The sequence below is a fragment of the Hypanus sabinus genome, chromosome 21, assembly GCF_030144855.1.
Source record: "Hypanus sabinus isolate sHypSab1 chromosome 21, sHypSab1.hap1, whole genome shotgun sequence".
Classification (NCBI taxonomy): Eukaryota; Metazoa; Chordata; class Chondrichthyes; order Myliobatiformes; family Dasyatidae; genus Hypanus; species Hypanus sabinus.
Window position 1 is genome coordinate 18546656 of NC_082726.1, and position 14237 is coordinate 18560892.

At 45.6% G+C, this 14237-nt stretch overlaps 1 protein-coding gene across 1 annotated transcript in view; it reads left to right on the plus strand.

The window, feature by feature from the left end:
* The window catches only part of LOC132379202 (AP-3 complex subunit beta-2), a 223478-nt gene that overhangs the window by 110596 nt on the left and 98645 nt on the right, over positions 1-14237 (plus strand). The window contains exons 4-6 of the mRNA XM_059946877.1: positions 319-414; positions 7364-7524; positions 12976-13042. Coding sequence (XP_059802860.1) covers positions 319-414; positions 7364-7524; positions 12976-13042 — 324 coding nt within the window. The remainder of the gene's footprint in view (positions 1-318; positions 415-7363; positions 7525-12975; positions 13043-14237) is intronic.

Sequence of the window (14237 nt, forward strand, 5' to 3'; positions counted from 1 at the left end):
AAACTCCCAAGTTGCTGAGCTTCAGATGTGATTCACCGAGAGACCCTGGCATTGGTGTCCAGCATGGACTCAATGGGCCAAAGGGCCTGTTTCTGTGCTGTATTGCTCTATGACTCTTAAGAAATGCCAGAGGTCCTCAGTAGGTCAGGCAGCATCAATGGAAAAGGAAATGGTTAACGTTGTCCCTTTTTTTTAAACTGTGGATTCTTGGTGAGAACCAAAGGCTGGGGCAAAGGGAAGGATGGTGGGTGGGAGATGAGGTACCTGTGAACAGGAGCCCTTTGCTCTGCCCCTGACTGCTCACTGTGATCCCCGCAGGTGAAGAAGTTGGTTTATGTTTACCTGGTTCGATATGCAGAAGAACAACAAGACTTAGCCCTGCTCTCCATCAGCACCTTCCAGCGGGGGTTAAAGGTCAGTATCTTTCCAATTTGTTAATTCACAAGGGGCTCTGTTGTTAAATAGTGTCTAGCGTGATTTATAATGAAGAGCGACGGTAAGAAGCAATCGAGTTTCTCCAGGGTATGTTAATCTGGGCATAGTCACTGCATTGTCAATCTGTTAAAGGCATTCCAGTCTGTGTGTTCCTCTTGGGGGATTGGAAGAGCTCTCTTGGTTATAATTGGCTGTTTTAGATCATGTAGCCTCTCAGATCAGAGGGGAACAAATCTCCACAAAGCTGGAGTGAGACTGCACAGGATACTGTGCTCAATTCACTGAGCGAAGCGTGTGTTGGTGCACAATTACTAAGCGTTAAACTGACAGGTTGTGTAAACCAGTCTTGTTATCTGGTTGAAAGGACTCGACTTGGAAATGTGACCTGTCCATTTCCCTCCACAGATGCCAGCTGTCCTGAGTTCTTCCAGTGGTTCAATCACCTACTTGTGATTGAACTGAAGTTTTAAAACAGGGGTTCCCAACCTTTTTTATTCCGTGGACCCCACCATTAACCAAGGGGTCCATGGACCCCAGGTTGGGAGCCCCTGTTTTAAAGCATGGGATAAGATGGATGAGTTTCCCTTAATGATGTCACAATTACACAGCACAGAAACAGACCCTTGAGCCCATCAGACCCATGCTGATCATCAGCCACCTACCTAAAGTTACCCCATGTATTTCTCCCCACCTATCCCAGCAAAACCCCCCCCCCCCCGCCCACAAGACTCTACTATTCACCTACACACTAGGGGCAGAGTACAATGGCTAATTTACTGACCCTCATATCTTGGGATAAGGGTGAAATCTGGAACATCCAGGGGCAACACATGTAGTCACCGAGAGAACATGTAAACACCACACAGAAAGTGCCCAAAGTCAGGATCAAACTGACTTGGAGGTGTGAGGCGGCAACTCACAGACTGTGTCACTGTGCCATCAGGTCTTTGTGGACAGGGAGGAAGCAATGGAAAGAGGCTTTCACAGAAGCGGACTGAAGCGCTTGAGTGTATGGACATTAAGAAAGAGGATGTGCTGGAGGTTTTGAAAGGTATTAAGTTAGATAAGTCATCGGGACTGGATGAGAATGCACCCCAGGCTACTGTGAGAAGCAAGGGAGGAGATTACTGAGCCTCTGGCAATAATCTTTGCATCATCAACAGGGACGGGAGAAGTACTGGAAGATTGGAAGATTGCAAATGTTGTTCCCTTATTCAACAAAGGGAGTAGAGATAACCCAGGAAATTATAGACCAGTGAGTCTTACCTCAGTGGTGGGCAAGTTGTTGGAGAAGACCTTGAGAGGCAGGATTTATGAACATTTGGAGAGACATAATCTGATTAGGGATAGTCAGCATGGGTTTGTCAGCATTGCCTTACGAATCTGATAGAATTGTTTGAGGATGTGACTAAGCACATTGATGAAGGTAGAGCAGTGGATGTAGTGTATATGGATTTCAGTAAAGCATTTAATAAGGTTCCCCATATGAGGTTCATTCAGAAAGTAATGAGGCATGGGATACAGGGAGACCTTGCTTTGTGGATCCAGAATTGGCTTGCCCACAGAAAGCAAAGGGTGATTGTAGATAGTTCGTATTCTGCATGGAGGATGGTGACCAGTGGTGATTCGCAGGGATCTGTTTTGGGACCCATCCTCTTTGTGATTTTTATAAATGACCTGGTTGAAGAAGTAGAAGGGTGGATTATAACTTTGCTGATGACGCAAAAGTTGGGGGTGTTGTGGATAATCTGGAAAGTTGTTAAAGGTTACAGCAGGACATCGATGGGATGCAGAAATGGGCTGAGAAATGGCAAATGGGGTTCAACCCAGATAAGTGTGAAGTGGTTCATTTAGGTCAAATTTGAAGACAGAATTTAGTATTAATGATAAGACTCTTGGCAGTGTGGAGAATCAGTGAGATCCTGGGGTCTATGTCCATAGGACACTCAAAGCTGCTGTGCTGGTTGAGTGTTATTAAAGAAGACGTATGGTGTGTTGGCCTTCCTCAACCATGGAATTGAGTTCAAGAGCCATGAGGTAATGTTACAGCTATATAAAACCTTAGTTAGACCCCACTTGGAGTACTGCATTCAGTTCTGCTCACCTCCCTACTGGAAGGATGTGGATACTATAGAGAGAGTTAGAGAGCATGCCTTATGAGAATAAGTTGAGTGAACTTGGCCTTTACTCCTTGGAGTGACAGAAGATGTGAGGAGACCTGATAGAGGTGTATAAGATGATGAGGGGCATTGATCATGTGGATAGCCAGGGCTGAAATGGCTAACACAAGGGGGTATAGTTTTAAAGTGCTTGGAGGTAGGTACAATGGGGATGTCAGAGGTAAGTTTCTCACAGAGCGATGGGTGCGAGGAATGAACTGCCAGCAAAGGTGATAGAGGTGGATACAATTCGGTATTTTAAGAAACTCTTTTAGATAGGTACACATGGAGCTTAGAAGAATAGAGGGCTATATGGTAAGGAAATCCTGGGTGGCTTCTAGAGTAGGTCACATGGTCGGCACAACATTGTGGGCTGAAGAGCCTGTGATGTGCTATAGGTTTCTATGTTCTGTGTTCTTTAACTGCAAACAAAGAATTTGATGGACAGTTCACACCACTCTATAGACCCATTTACCCAGTGGCCATGAGGGCACAGCAGGTAGCCAGTGGCCGTGATGGCATGGCTTGCTGGAGTAGGGATTTGAGACGGACGGAAGTAATGTTTTTTGGGGCTGTCTGAGGGGAAGCAAAGATAGGAACCCTCATTCTGCTCCATGTTTCAGGACACGAACAACTTGCTCGATAAAGTTCTAAGTGCACGTATTATCAAAGTATGTGGACATTATACAACTTGAGATTTGTCTCCTAACAGGCAGCCACAAAGCAATGACTTCCAAAAGAACCCATTTAAATAAAAGACTGTCAAGCACTCAATGTGCAGAGGAAAAAAAAACAAATCGTGCAAACAATAAACGCAAGCAAATAGTGTTCTGTACTGAAGTCTGCAAAGAAAGTCCGTCCACAGTTCCTTAGTTCAGAGTGGAACATCAAGCTGAACCGGCCCATGCCCCGCCTCGGGTAAAAGTCTATGTCCCTGCCAATAGGTTATGTCTAGTGCTGTTTTACAGATAGCAGATGATGTGCTAAAGGGTCTCTTCTATGTTGTTGATGTCCATTATTTCCAGACGGGGATTAATCTCAGATTTGGAACTTGTTGATTATGAGCTGCCTTATCTGGCTGAGCAGCTGGCAGACATTCTCAGGATGAACAACAATATCCCATGTGTTATACAGCTGATTATGTTGCCACTTGCTGCAGACTTTTAGTGGATGTTGTGCTGATCAAGGTCAACAGGAAACACAAAAAAGTAGGAGCAGTGGTCAGCCAGCTGATCCCTCAGACCTGCAGTATGACACCTGGGGAGATCAGCCAGGGTCAACACCTCCTCTCTGCCTATTCCCCATGGCCCTCATCCCAAGATCTCTCAAATGTGTCCACCTCCACTTTTAAGTAGTGATCCAGCCTCCATAACGCTCTGGAGCCGAGAATGCCGGAGGTTAACCACCTATTGCAAGAAGGGATTTCTATGAGTCTCCTTTTTAAATAATCAAAGTTCAAAGTAAATTTATGATCAAAGTAGCGTGTGTTCCCAGACACTACACTGAGATTCATTTTCTCAAGGATACAAAGAAATACATTGGAATTCAACTGAAACCTAAACATGACCAGCCAAGGACTGACAAACAATGTGCAAAAGAAGATAAATTGTGCAAATTAAAAACAATGCTGAGAACATGAGTTGTAAAGAGTCCACTCTCTGCGTGAAAATGGAAAAAAAAAACTCACTCACACATGATCTTTGAACTGAGCCCCTTTCACCTTAGATGCATGTCCTCCGGTGTTAAAAATATCGATCCTGTGAGAAAAAGATACTGACTGTCTGATTTAATTTTGCCTCCCATTATTTCATAAGCCGCTCTCAAGTCTCCCCTCAGCCTCCACCACTCCAAAGAAGGAAACCCAAGCTTGTCCAACCTTACCTTGTAGCCCATGGCCTCTAATCCAGACAGCATCCTGGTGAACCACCTCCACACCCTCTCCAAAGTTCCACACCATTCCTGTAATGTGGCTATCAGATTTTATGCTGAAAGTGAGTCCCTTTGATCGAGATTCACCCACTAGTGAAAATATCAGCACCTGCCTAGTCAAACCCCGGAGGATCTTTCAGTTCTGTGCAAAAGTCTTATACACACTAGCTATATATATATGTATCTAAGACTTTTGCACAGTACTGTACTTGTCAATGTGGAGTGGAGAACAAGTTTGTAAATCCGTTGGGAGCAAAGGATGTTGGGAATGGTGAGGGTGGAGTGCCAAGGGTGGGGTATGGGACAGGTGGCAGAGGAGGACTGCCGGGGTGGGGAGTTTGTGGCGCAGGTGAAGACACACCCATCACTGAGACAGCAGGCAAGGTCATTTGATTCCAAGCATTTGGTTTATTGATCATTACAGAATGTCTCTCTGGTCCCTAACCTCTCCCATCCCCTTTTCCCAACCATGGTTCCCCCCTTTCTGCCCTCTTCCCACTTTTAGTCTGCAACAGAGACCCATATCAGAATCAGGTTTGTCATCACTCGCTAATGTCATGAAATGGGTTCTTAGTGCAGCAGCAGTACAGTGCAAAACATAAAATTACTACAGTACTGTGCAAAGGTCTTAGGCATTCTAGCTATATATGTGTGCCAAAGACTTTTACACAGTTCTATATATCCTTTCAAAAACAACAACTTTGATTTGTATTGTCTCTAACAGAGCAGAACACAGTCTTTGTAGAACGGTACTCAGGTGACGGTTACAGTAAAATATTACTTCAGGTGGAAGGGTGGTATGTAGAGCAGAAGAAGATTATAAAGGAAATCCAAGAGCTTTAAAATTGCCTTGGATGGAAAGGGATGGACACATGATGTAAAGCTAGGTGATGTGACAGGGATTGACAGACAGTGCATCAAAGGTTTACCCAGGGCATTGGAAGGTTCATCAGTTGGGACAGTTGCCTTTGGAATGGGTCCATGAACAAGGTTTGGGTTTATCTCCCATCTGAGTTCCCTTGGGGTTTCTCAGAATCAGGTTTAATATTCCCATTAAATGTTGTGAAATTTGTTGTTTTTCGATAGCAGTACATTGCAATACATAATAAAAATCTATAAATTACAATAAGAAGTAAATAATTAAGAACATTAAATAAGTAATACAAAATGAGAGAAAACTGAAGTGTACATCGGTTCATTGTCCATTCAGAAATCTGATGGTGGAGGGGAAGAAGCTGTTCCTGAAGTGTTGAGTATGTGTCTTCAGGCTCCTGTACACCACTTTGATGGTAGCAATGAGAAGAGGGCATGCCCTGGGTGATGGGGGTTCTTGATAATTGGTGCCACCTTTTTGAGGCATTGCCTTTTGAAGGCATCGTCAATGCTGGGGAGGCTAGTGCCCATGATGGAGCTGAGTTTACAACTTACTCCAGCTTTTTCTGATCCTGTGCTGTGGCCCCTCCATACTAGACGATGATGCAACAAATTAGAGTGCTCTCCATTGTACATCTGTAGAAATTTGCAAGTCTTTGGTGACATATCATTTCTCTTCAAACTCCCAATAAAATATTGCAGCTGTTGTGCCTTCTTTGTAATTGCAACAATAGGTTATGCCCAAAATTGATCCTCAGAGATATTGAAACTCAGGAACTTGAAAGTGCTCATCCTTTCAACTTCTGATCTCTCAATGAAGACTGGTGTGTGTCCCCTTGATTTCCCCTTCCTGGTCCACAATCAGTTCCTTGATTGAGTGCAAGGTTGTTGTTGCAACACCAGTCAACCAGCTGATTTATCCTGCCCCTGTATGTCTCCTCATCACCATATGAAATTCTGTCAACAATAGTGGTGTCATTGGAAAATTTATAGATGGGGTTTGAGATGTGCCTAGCCAGACAGGTGTGAGTGTAGAATAAGTAGAACAGTGGGTTAAACGCACATCCTTGAGGTGCGCCAGTGGTGATTGTCAGCGAGGTGATGTTGTTTCTGATCAGCAGTGACTGTGGTCTCCAGCTGAGGAAGACAAGGATCCAGTTGCAGAGGGAGGTAAGAGGCCCAGGTTTTGAAGCTTGTTGATTAGAACTGGGGGTATGATTGTGTTGAATGCTGAGCTGTAATCAATAAACAGCAGCCTGACATAGGTATTGCTATTGTCTGGTGATCCAAGGCTGAGTGGAGAGCCAGTGAGATTACATTTGTTGTAGACCTATTGTAGTGATAGGCAAATTGCAGCAGGTCCAGGTCCTTGTTTAGGCAGGAGTTGATTCTACCCAGACCAACCTCCCAAAGCACTTCATCACAGAAGGTGTGAGTGCCTTTTGATGATGGTTGTTGAGGCAGCTCACCCTGTCCTTGCGCACTGGTAGGATTGTCACACTTTGAAGCAGGTGGGGACTTTCAGCTGCCGCTGTGAGAGATCGAAGATGTCCTTGAACACTCCCACCAGTTGGTTGGCACAGGTTTTCAGAGCCCTACCAGGTACACCACCAGGGCCTGATGATGCCTTGCGAGGGTGCACCCTCTTGAAAGATGTTCTGATTTTGGCATCCAAGATGGAGATCACAGGATCACCAGATGCTGCAGGGAATCCCAAAGGTTTTATTCTCCTTTTCAAAGCATGCATAAAAGGCATTGAGCTCATCAGGGAGTGAAACATCACAGCCATTCAGAATATTAGCTTTCACTTTGTAAGAAATAATAGCCTGCGAACTCTGCCAGAGCTGATGTGCATGCAATTCCATCTCTAGCTTCAATGAGAATTGCTTTTCACTTTTAAAGCAGCCTTGTATAGGTTGTACCTGGATGACTTGTATAATTCTTGTATTCTGTTCTTCCCTCTCCAGGACCCGAACCAGCTGATACGAGCCAGCGCTCTTCGTGTCCTCTCCAGCATCCGTGTCACCATCATTGTTCCTATTATGATGCTGGCCATCAAGGAAGCTGCTTCAGACATGTCTCCCTACGTCAGGAAGACAGCTGCTCATGCCATTCCCAAGCTACACAGGTAAAGCTCAGCAGCCGCTCCACATCTTCCTTCTCAACTAAGTTTCAGCAATTACCGTAGCAGGCTTAAATCCTCGATGGTATGTCAGCTTCACGAGATTCGGATATTGATTTTGCAGTGCAGAACCTCAGCCTCAATGTTTAAAGAGATGCCTGAACAGGAATCAGTAATCACTGACATACTGGATGTCATGAAATTTGTTGTTTTGTGGCAGCAATACAGAGCACGGCATAAAAATATTACTATATTACAATAAATAAATAATGCAAAAGAAGAATAGTGAGGTGGTGTTCATTGACCTTTCAGAGATCTTATGGTGGAGGGGAAGAAGCTGTTTCTGAATTATTAGAAATGAGAAGAGGGCATATCCTGCATGGTGAGCGTCCTCAATGAAGTTTGCCACTTTCTTCAAGCACTGCCTTTTGAGGATACCCCTATTGGGGTGGGAGCGTTGTGCCAGTGACGGAGCTGGCTGAATGTACAACCCTTTGTGGTATTCATACTAGGTGGGGATACAGCCAGTCAGAACGCTCTTCACTGTATATCTGTAGAAATTTGCTAGTCTTCAGTGACACACCGATTCTTAAATTCCCAATCAAGTAGAGCCACTGACATGTCTTCTTCCTGATTACCTCAATGTGTGGGTCCACAATAGATCCTCTGAGATGGTCCTGCATTTGTAAAACTCCTTTCGCAACCTCAGACTGTCCCGATGTCTTCAGAGCAACTGAGTGCTTCTGACGTTGTTTAGTGTTGTATCGGATATGCAGCCGGTGATCTCCCGTAAATAGCAAGCGGATACCCGCATTTTTCATCATTTACCTCTGAGTTTTGACAGGACTTTAACAGAATATTCACATTTTCAGTAGTACCTGTTTGTGCATTTCAGCGACATCCACAAGTATTCTGTTTCCTTGACAGCCTACGGGCATAACTTAACCAGCTGTCAAAGAACACAGCAAACGAGGAGGAGGAGTGGCCACTCAACCCCTCATGCAGCCCCAGCATTCAGTTATGACCATGGCTGATCTTTGTGAGCTTTACCTTCTGCTCTGGGCCAATTCTCCACTTACTCAGTTTTTCAAATACAGTGGATTCCGGTTAATTGGCACACATCGGAGCCAGTACATTTTGGCACAATTAGCCGGTTTCATGGAAATACCTAATTAAAAAGGTATAAAAAGACAAACTACCATTTAACTGAATAATACATTATGTATTTAAATGAAATACAGAACAAATGCTACTAATACTACTTGTGATTATCCATCATGTCTGATGATGACAGGAAACCTGTGTGGGAAAGTTTTAAAATGAGAAAATCTATTGCACTGGAGCAGATACACACTCTTTGACCTTGGAAGTCTGCGTCCAGTGGTACGAATGGTCATCACAACTGGGATCTTCCTTGGTTGCGGTGGATGACCATGATTTCTTCTGTGCTTTGTCATGCTCTTTGCTCTCCACTGAGAGTTGCAGTACCACCTTCTTGGCTGCTGGATCTCAAAGCAGATTTCATTCACCCAGTCTGCTGGAACTGAATTCGTATGCTAGGGTAGGCATGACCCTATCTGACCAGAGTTTGAAACCTGCCAGCCACCCCCACCTGGTTTTAGCCCACCTGTCGAAGCGGTGTACCAGAGTGTGGCTGCTGTCGCATGCAAGCAGCTGCTTGGAGCCACAGGTGAGAGCTGCGTGTCCGGCGAGGACCAAAGGTAACATTCAAGATGGTTGTCAATACCTTCAAATTCTTTGTAGTACTTAACTTGTTGAAGTAATGAAATCATTTCATTTTTACTCAGTTGTTCCTGGCATCTCCAAGCCTGAATGCTTGAAACTGCAGTGAGCAAAACAGTTCTGAATTGTCTTGCTGCATATTTCTCACCAACTATCAGTGACAAAAATCACTGCTTTTTGAACACAAACACATGCAAGTGACAGTGTCTAAAAACTGTTTGCTGTAAGCACGATGTGGTGTATAATGGCCACAGAAGTGTACACAACTGACTCTAATTAGAAACCATTTGGCAACTGTCTCCTATTCCAATTAAGTGGCATTGTGTCCCAAATAAGCAAAAGGAATCCTGACTATTTTCTTGATCAGTTTTTGTTCTTAAAGGTTTGTCCCAAATAAGCGGCTGTCCCGATTAACCATTGGCTCAATTAGCCAGAATCCACTGTATTTGTATATCTCCATCTTAAATATTTCTAATGATTCAGCCTCCACTCGCCTGTGGGGCAAAGAATTCCAGAGGTTCACTATTCTGCAGGCAGAGTTTGTTTTTCACAGTCAGAGTCCCCATCCCTTGGCTATTGATGTTGGAATTGGTTTATTATTGTCACATGTACCTTATACAATGAAAAGTTTGTCTTGCATTCTGTTCATACAGATCAAATTACTACACAGTGCATTGAGGTAGAATAAGGTTCAAAGAAGTTTATTATCAAAGTGTATGTGTATGTATGTGTGTATATATATAGTCACCATATACACCCCTGATATTCATATTCTTGTGGGCATACTCAGTAATTCCATAAAAGAATCAATGAAAGACTGCGCCAACTTGGGTGTTCAACCTGTGTGCTGAAGATAGCAAACTGCAAATACAAAAAGAAGAAATAATACTAATAAATAAGCAATAAATATCAAGAATGTGAGATGAGGAGTCCTTGAAAGTGAGTCAATAGACAATAGGTGCAGAAGTAGACCATTCGGCCCTTCGAGCCTGCACCGCCATTTTGAGATCATGGCTGAGCAATTACTATCAATACCCTGTTCCTGCCTTGTCCCCATATCCCTTGATTCCCTTATCCATAAGATACCTATCTAGCTCCTTCTTCAAAGCATCCAGAGAACTGGCCTCCACTACCTTCCAAGGCAGTGCATTCCAGACCCCCAGACAGTAGAGGCGCTGCCATGCTTTCTTTGTAATGGCGCTTGTGTGCTAGACCTAGGACAGGTCCTCCAAAATTTAAGTTGCTGACCCTCTCCACCTCTGATGAGGAATGGCTCATGGACCTCTCATCATCATTTTAGTTCTTGGCACCATTACTAACTGCAGTTCCCTATTCCCTCTCTCAATGGCAAGATCTATTTCTGTTATGCACAGTGACTCAAACTCAAACTACACACAAACTACTCATTGCTACTGTGCTGGGCTCTACTATCCCAGGAACTGCTCATTATCACTATACAGGATCCTACCATCCCAGGAACTACTCAATGCCGCTGTGTAGGGTCCTACCATCTCAGGAACTGCTCATTGCCATTGTGCAGGGTCCTACCATCCCAGGAACTGCTCATTGCCACTGTGCAGGGTCCTACCATCCCAGGAACTGCTCATTGCCACTGTGCAGGGTCCTACCATCTCAGGAACTGCTCATTCCCACTGTGCAGGGTCCTACCATCTCAGGAACTGCTCATTGCCACTGTGCAGGGTCCTACCATCCCAGGAACTGCTCACTGCCACTGTGCAGGGTCCTACCATCCCAGGAACTGCTCACTGCCACTGTGCAGGGTCCTACCATCTCAGGAACAGCTCATTGCCACTGTGCAGGGTCCTACCATCTCAGGAACTGCTCACTGCCACTGTGCAGGGTCCTACCATCTCAGGAACTGCTCACTGCCACTGTGCAGGGTCCTACCATCCCAAGAACTGCTCACTGCCACTGTGCAGGGTCCTACCATCCCAGGAACTGCTCACTGCCACTGTGCAGGGTCCTACCATCCCAGGAACTGCTCACTGCCACTGTGCAGGGTCCTACCATCTCAGGAATTGCTCATTGCCACTGTGCAGGGTCCTACCATCTCAGGAACTGCTCATTGCTACTGTGTAGGGTCCTACCATCCTAGGAACTGCTCATTGCTGCTGTGTAGGGTCCTACCATCCCAGGAACTGCTCACTGCCACTGTGCAGGGTCCTACCATCCCAGGAACTGCTCACTGCCACTGTGCAGAGTCCTACCATCTCAGGAACAGCTCATTGCCACTGTGCAGGTCCTACCATCTCAGGAACTGCTCACTGCCACTGTGCAGGGTCCTACCATCCCAGGAACTGCTCACTGCCACTGTGCAGGGTCCTACCATCCCAGGAACTGCTCACTGCCACTGTGCAGGGTCCTATCATCCCAGGAACTGCTCACTGCCACTGTGCAGGGTCCTACCATCCCAGGAACTGCTCACTGCCACTGTGCAGGGTCCTACCATCTCAGGAACTGCTCACTGCCACTGTGCAGGGTCCTACCATCCCAGGAACTGCTCACTGCCACTGTGCAGGGTCCTACCATCCCAGGAACTGCTCACTGCCACTGTGCAGGGTCCTACCATCTCAGGAACTGCTCACTGCCACTGTGCAGGGTCCTACCATCTCAGGAACAGCTCATTGCCACTGTGCAGGTCCTACCATCTCAGGAACTGCTCACTGCCACTGTGCAGGGTCCTACCATCCCAGGAACTGCTCACTGCCACTGTGCAGGGTCCTACCATCCCAGGAACTGCTCACTGCCACTGTGCAGGGTCCTACCATCCCAGGAACTGCTCACTGCCACTGTGCAGGGTCCTACCATCCCAGGAACTGCTCACTGCCACTGTGCAGGGTCCTACCATCCCAGGAACTGCTCACTGCCACTGTGCAGGGTCCTACCATCCCAGGAACTGCTCACTGCCACTGTGCAGGGTCCTACCATCTCAGGAACTGCTCACTGCCACTGTGCAGGGTCCTACCATCTCAGGAATTGCTCATTGCCACTGTGCAGGGTCCTACCATCCCAGGAACTGCTCATTACCACTATGCAGGGTCCTACCATCTCAGGAATTGCTCATTGCCACTGTGCAGGGTCCTACCATCCTAGGAACTGCTCATTGATGCTGTGTAGGGTCCTACCATGTTTTATTATTCAGCACGGACATTCATTACTCTGGGAGGACTGCTCACATCTGTAGATTTGGAGAAGTCCAAGGCAAGCATAGTCATGGGGATGAGACATCTAGTTATATTCTCAGAATGTCCTGCCCCAACAGAGATGAGTTGTGTGTCAGTGTGAGATCTTGTAGGCCTCTCCCATCATCTGAAAGCTTTGATGGTTCTGGCCCAGTTTGTGTGTTCTGTAGTTGTGCCTGTCTGTTGGACTTTTTCAACAGTGGGAATCACTGAATTGAATGGGTGGAGTTCTGGTGAGGTGACGGTGATGGGCGAGATTTCATGTGGGATTCTGCATTGTGAATTAGCCCACATCCTTCATTTTCCCTAAGGGGTTTTCCAGAGTATTCCCAGTCAAACACATGACAAAGACTTTATTCGTTCCACTGCTTGGAAGGAGGAAGTTCCCCATGGAATTGACCCTGTTGAAGGGTCTCAGCCCAAAATGTCTTTCCAAAGATGCTGCCTGACCTGCCGAGTTTCTCTGGCATTTGTGTGTATTGACTCTAATTTGTTGTGTCTCTTGTTTCAGTCTGGACCAGGATCAGAAGGAACAGTTGATTGAGGTGATTGAGAAGCTGCTGGCCGACAAAACCACGGTGAGGAGAAGGAGCTGGATCACTCTCTCGTCCACATTTGGAGTTGTCTATCCTGCACCATTTCCCCACATCTTGAGCCACCTGACATGTAGCATGTACTTCCATATCTGTATCATCTATTACTGTCACATATAGAGTCTGCCTTTCTTTAATATATTCACAGTACTTATTTCTGAAGTCACCTTCTGAAGACACTTACCACATCCACATCTGGAGCCACCCCTTCCTGCTCTCTGTGATTTTTATTAATGACTTGGATGAGAAAGTGGAACGGTGGAATTAGTAAGTTTGCAGACGATATGAAAGTTGGTGATGCTGTGAGTAGTGTAGAAGGCTTGTAGGTTCAAACAGGACATTGACAGGATGCAGAGCTGTCAGATGGGTTCAATCCGATAAGTGTGAAGTGGTACACTTTGGAAGGTCAAACTCAGAGGCAGAATACAGGATCCTTAATGGTGTGGAGCAACAGCAGGATCTTGGGGTCCACATCCACAGATCCCTCAAAGATGCTGTGCAAGTTGATAGGGTGGTTAAGAAGTTATGTGGTGTGTTGGCCTTCATTAGTTGGGAGATTGATTTCAAGAGCTGTGAAGCCGTGTTACAGATATATAAATCTCTGGTTAGACCACACTTGGAGTATAGTGTGCAGTTCTGGTCAGCTCATTATAGGGAGCTTGTGGAAGCTTTAGAGAGGGTGCAGAGGAGATGTATCAGGATGCTGCCTGGATTTGAAAGCATACCTTCTGAGGAAAGTTTGAGCTATCTAGGGCTTTCCTCTTTGGAGGATGAGAGGCGACTTGATAAGGGTGTATAAGATACTAAGAGACATAGGTGGGATGGAGAACCAGTGCCTTTTTCCCATGTCAGACGTGACAAATAGAGGGACCAGAATTTTAAGAAGATTGGAGGAAATAATAGGGGATGTCAGAGGTAGGGCTTTTACAAAGAGGGGGTGAGTGCATGGAACACGCTGCCGGGGGTGGTGGTAAGGGTAGATACACTCGGGACATTTGAGAGGCTCTTGGACACATGGATGAAAGAAAAATGTTCTGTTCTACATCCTATATTCATGGTTTCCTACATCTGCGGTTGTCTTCCTGCTACCATTCATTACTGCCACATCTGGAATCAATTCTGCATGACATTTGCCATGATTGATCTCTACATTTCTCATATACAGTATAATTCACCATGT